The 5,531-nt window shown below is 52.7% G+C and overlaps 1 protein-coding gene across 1 annotated transcript; it reads right to left on the minus strand.

The window, feature by feature from the left end:
* Window positions 1-395: 395 nt before the first annotated feature.
* On the minus strand, window positions 396-5,173 carry LOC311373337 (polycystin-1-like; the record flags this gene model as incomplete). The annotated part of the gene is made up of 3 exons (XM_084490110.1): window positions 396-550; window positions 4,416-4,648; window positions 5,010-5,173. Coding segments are annotated over 3 exons (547 nt in total), but the record flags the coding sequence as incomplete, so codon positions are not given.
* Between the last annotated feature and the right edge of the window lie 358 nt (window positions 5,174-5,531).

Consider the following 5,531-nt stretch of genomic DNA (forward strand, 5'->3'; position numbering starts at 1 on the left):
CCAATCGGATGTCGAGGCGCTGATTGGCGACGGCGAGAGCGGGACAGTGGAGCTCCAGTCTGGGAGGGAGGGTCACGTTCAGAGACCCCCGCACCCGTGACCTATGACCCCACGCACACACACACACACACACACACACACACCAATCAACCAATCAACCAATATTGAGGGAATAGCTAGAATAGCTAAATATGAACATAGCAGTTAAGTCAAATGAACATCTAACATGCATTTATGCACATGCATAATGTATAGTGTGGTACGTATATAATTATTATGTATCTGATACCTCCTTCTGTCCGGCCCAGGCGTGAGGCTGACTTCGTAGCGCCCGGGGAGCCCATACTTGTGGGTTGCCATGGTGACGTCCGTCTCCGTGGTGTTTACCCGCGGCGACAGGTCACCGAAGTCCCAGGAGAGGGTCACCGGGGTGACGGTGGAGGATAACGAGACGAGGGCGGAGTGGTGGAACGCTGAGCAGCGGCAGGGGGTCCAGGGAGACGCTGAAGTCCACCACGAACACGTCGTCGGCCAGGGTCCACTTACACCTCTACCGTAAAGATCACACCGTTAAGATCACACCGTTAGGATCACACCGTTAAGATCACACCGTTAAGATCACACAGTTAAGATCACACAGTAAAGATCACACGGTTAAGATCACACAGTTAAGATCACACCGTAAAGATCACACCGTAAAGATCACACCGTTAAGATCACACAGTAAAGATCACACAGTTAAGATCACACAGTAAAGATCACACCGTTAAGATCACACCGTAAAGATCACACAGTTAAGATCACACCGTTAAGATCACACAGTAAAGATCACACAGTTAAGATCACACAGTAAAGATCACACCATTAAGATCACACCGTTAAGATCACACCGTAAAGATCACACCGTGAAGATCACACCGTAAAGATCACACCGTTAAGATCACACCGTTAAGATCACACCGTTAAGATCACACCGTTAAGATCACACCGTTAAGATCACACCGTTAAGATCACACCGTAAAGATCACACCGTTAAGATCACACCGTAAAGATCACACCGTTAAGATCACACCGTAAAGATCACACCGTAAAGATCACACTGTAAAGATCACACCGTTAAGATCACACCGTAAAGATCACACCGTTAAGATCACACCGTTAAGATCACCCTGCAAAGATGACATTGTTTACACTCCCATCACACCGTAAAGATCACATTGTTTACACTCCCATCACACCGTAAAGATCACATTGTTTACACTCCTATCACACCGCAAGAAGAAGTTAAACAGTGTAGAACCATGACAGAAAATACATCGAAATATGCCATTGTACCATTGACCGATGTAAACTCGTAAAGGAAGTCATTGGATGAAAAGCAGGATGTTGTTAACATCCTGCTTTCCTGCAGAGGAAGTAATGCAGGAGAGTAACGCCCACTGATAGTGCAACACCGTTCCACTACACACAGTCCTGTCAGTGAGCAGATGTGGACAGCTGTTGTTACGGACGCTAGCAGGCTCAGCAGCACTGACTGCAACCCGAGGCGACGTTCCGTCAGGGTGGTGAGCTGTGCAGTGGTGTGGGGAATCGAACCCGGAAACACAGACAAAACAAAAGACTGACACGTTGAACACCAACGTTGGCCATAATAAGGCCGTGGTCTTCATGTTGGGAGGCTCAACACATCACAACAACACTTACACCTACCTTATCATACCTTCCCTTAACTAAATCATTCATGTTATGAGCTACGCCTTTATTAATTATATTAAAAATAGATATATTCAATCTTTTCAATTAACTTCCATTCAGCTCAATTCTTTGAAACTGTTCCTGTGGTTAAGGGCTACAAAAATCAAAATTAGTTGTATTGTATTTACTAGTTACTAGTGCTAACTAGTTAACCATTGTTAACTAGTACCTCGTTAAAGTCTTGAAGTGCTCGTGTGTGTTTTGTTATCTTTGGCATCGCCGTGGTGATAAACTGTGATTGTTCCCAGAGAACAGTCTCCCCAGTTTGTAATATTATAATATTATATTATCATATACTATGGTATGATGTTATGATATAATATTCATAATCCTGCAGATCCTCAGTGATTCAACAGATGACTGAATGACTAGTTAACCATTGTTTAGGTACTAGTCCAACCCCGTTCTCAGTGCCTTGTTAACCTTGTTGACTAATGCCTCCTTAACTACGGTTAACCAGTCTTAGCCTGTGACCCCACCTTCATGACGGTGGGGTGGGTAGTAACTAGGGTTAACTAACCTTCATGACGGCGGGGGTGGGTAGTAACTAGGGTTAACTGACCTTCATGACGGCGGGGGCGGGTAGTAACTAGGGTTAACTAACCTTCATGACGGTGGGGTGGGTAGTAACTAGGGTTAACTAACCTTCATGACGGCGGGGTCGGTAGTAACTAGGGTTAACTAACCTTCATGACGACGGGGGCCGGTAGTAACTAGGGTTAACTAACCTTCATCACGGCGGGGTGGGTAGTAACTAGGGTTAACTAACCTATATGACGGCGGGGGTGGGTAGTAACTAGGGTTAACTAACCTTCATGACGGCGGGGGTGGGTGCTAACTAGGGTTAACTAACCTTCATGACGGCGGGGGTGGGTAGTAACTAGGGTTAACTAACCTTCATGATGGTGGGGGTGGGTAGTAACTAGGGTTAACTAACCTTCATGACGGCGGGGGCCGGTAGTAACTAGGGTTAACTGACCTATATGACGGCGGGGGCCGGTAGTAACTAGGGTTAACTAACCTTCATGACGGCGGGGGGCGGGTAGTAACTAGGGTTAACTGACCTTCATGATGGCGGGGGTGGGTAGTAACTAGGGTTAACTAACCTTCATGACGGCGGGGGCGGGTAGTAACTAGGGTTAACTGACCTTCATGATGGCGGGGGTGGGTAGTAACTAGGGTTAACTAACCTTCATGACGGCGGGGGCCGGTAGTAACTAGGGTTAACTAACCTTCATGACGGCGGGGCCGGTAGTAACTAGGGTTAACTAACCTTCATGACGGCGGGGGTGGGTAGTAACTAGGGTTAACTGACCTTCATGACGGCGGGGGTGGGTAGTAACTAGGGTTAACTGACCTTCATGACGGCGGGGGTGGGTAGTAACTAGGGTTAACTAACCTTCATGACGGCGGGGGTGGGTAGTAACTAGGGTTAACTAACCTTCATGACGGCGGAGGTGGGTAGTAACTAGGGTTAACTAACCTTCATGACGGCGGGGGTGGGTAGTAACTAGGGTTAACTAACCTTCATGACGGCGGGGGTGGGTAGTAACTAGGGTTAACTAACCTTCATGACGGCGGGGGCCGGTAGTAACTAGGGTTAACTAACCTTCATGACGGCGGGGGTGGGTGCTAACTAGGGTTAACTAACCTATATGACGGCGGGGTGGGTGCTAACTAGGGTTAACTAACCTTCATGACGGCGGGGTGGGTAGTAACTAGGGTTAACTAACCTTCATGACGGCGGGGGTGGGTAGTAACTAGGGTTAACTAACCTATATGACGGCGGGGGTGGGTAGTAACTAGGGTTAACTAACCTTCATGACGGCGGGGGTGGGTAGTAACTAGGGTTAACTAACCTTCATGACGGCGGGGTGGGTGCTAACTAGGGTTAACTAACCTTCATGACGGCGGGGCGGGTAGTAACTAGGGTTAACTAACCTTCATGACGGCGGGGGTGGGTAGTAACTAGGGTTAACTAACCTTCATGACGGCGGGGGTGGGTAGTAACTAGGGTTAACTAACCTTCATGACGGCGGGGGTGGGTAGTAACTAGGGTTAACTAACCTTCATGACGGCGGGGGCCGGTAGTAACTAGGGTTAACTAACCTTCATGACGGCGGGGGTGGGTAGTAACTAGGGTTAACTGACCTTCATGACGGCGGGGTGGGTAGTAACTAGGGTTAACTAACCTTCATGACGGCGGGGGTGGGTAGTAACTAGGGTTAACTAACCTTCATGACGGCGGGGGCGGGTAGTAACTAGGGTTAACTGACCTTCATGACGGCGGGGGCCGGTAGTAACTAGGGTTAACTAACCTATATGACGGCGGGGGCCGGTAGTAACTAGGGTTAACTAACCTTCATGGCGGCGGGGTCGGCGGGGCGGGTAGTAACTAGGGTTAACTAACCTTCATGACGGCGGGGGCCGGTAGTAACTAGGGTTAACTAACCTTCATGACGGCGGGGTGGGTAGTAACTAGGGTTAACTAACCTTCATGACGGCGGGGTGGGTAGTAACTAGGGTTAACTAACCTTCATGGCGGCGGGGGCCGGTAGTAACTAGGGTTAACTAACCTTCATGACGGCGGGGGTGGGTAGTAACTAGGGTTAACTAACCTTCATGACGGCGGGGGCGGGTAGTAACTAGGGTTAACTGACCTTCATGACGCTGGGGTCGGTGCAGGCGGCGGAGCACTGTGATTCGCTGATGTAGTTGGGCTGGGGGTTGTCGCTGCAGAGGCACTCGCGCCGCGCCCCCAGCCCGCCGTAGCGCTGCGAGGCGGCGAAGCACACGCTGTTGCAGCCGTCCCGCGAGAAGTTCCCCGGCTTGGTGGACGAGGAGGAGAAGATGACCAGCTCGCTGCGGCCCAGGCAGCCCGCGTAGTTCACACCTGGGGGGTCAGAGGGGGGGGTCAGGAGGAGGGGTCGTCAGGAGGGGTCAGGGGTCAGGGGGGGTCAGGAGGGGTCAGGAGGGGTCAGGAGGAGGGGTCAGGGGTCAGGAGGGGTCAGGAGGGGTCAGGGGTCAGGGGTCAGGGAGGGTCAGGGGTCAGGAGGGGTCAGGGGGGGTCAGGGGTCAGGAGGGGTCATCAGGAGGGGTCAGGGGTCAGGAGGGGTCAGGGGTCAGGAGGGGTCAGGAGGGGTCAGGGGTCAGCCGCATCATTGTGTACAAGAGTGTGTGTGTGTGTGTGTGTGCGTGCGTGTGTGCGTGCGTGTGTGCGTGCGTGCGCGTGCGTGCGTGCGTGCGTGCCTCACCACAGGTGAGCGCGCTGGCGTTGAGCAGCGGTCGGTTCCGGAGGTCCGGCGGCAGGTGGCAGAGCGTGGCGTCGGGCCGCTGGAGCCACACCCCTTTCTCCTGGAGCTGGTGGAGCAGACGGTACAGCCGGCAGTCGCACTGGAACGGGTTACTGCTCAGGTCACTGGGGGAGAGAGGGGGAGACAGGGGGAGGGTTACTGCTCAGGTCACTGGGGGAGAGAGGGGGAGGGTTACTGCTCAGGTCACTGGGGGAGAGGGGGAGAGACAGGGGGGAGACAGGGGGAGGGTTACTGCTCAGGTCACTGGGGGAGACAGGGGGACAGGGGGGAGACAGGGGGAGGGTTACTGCTCAGGTCACTGGGGGAGACAGGGGGGAGACAGGGGGGAGACAGGGGGAGGGTTACTGCTCAGGTCACTGGGGGAGACAGGGGGACAGGGGGGAGACAGGGGGAGGGTTACTGCTCAGGTCACTGGGGGAGACAGGGGGACAGGGGGGAGACAGGGGGAGGGTTACTGCTCAG

Source organism: Micromesistius poutassou, assembly GCF_964030765.1.
Source record: "Micromesistius poutassou genome assembly, contig: SCAFFOLD_6718, whole genome shotgun sequence".
Classification (NCBI taxonomy): domain Eukaryota; kingdom Metazoa; phylum Chordata; class Actinopteri; order Gadiformes; family Gadidae; genus Micromesistius; species Micromesistius poutassou.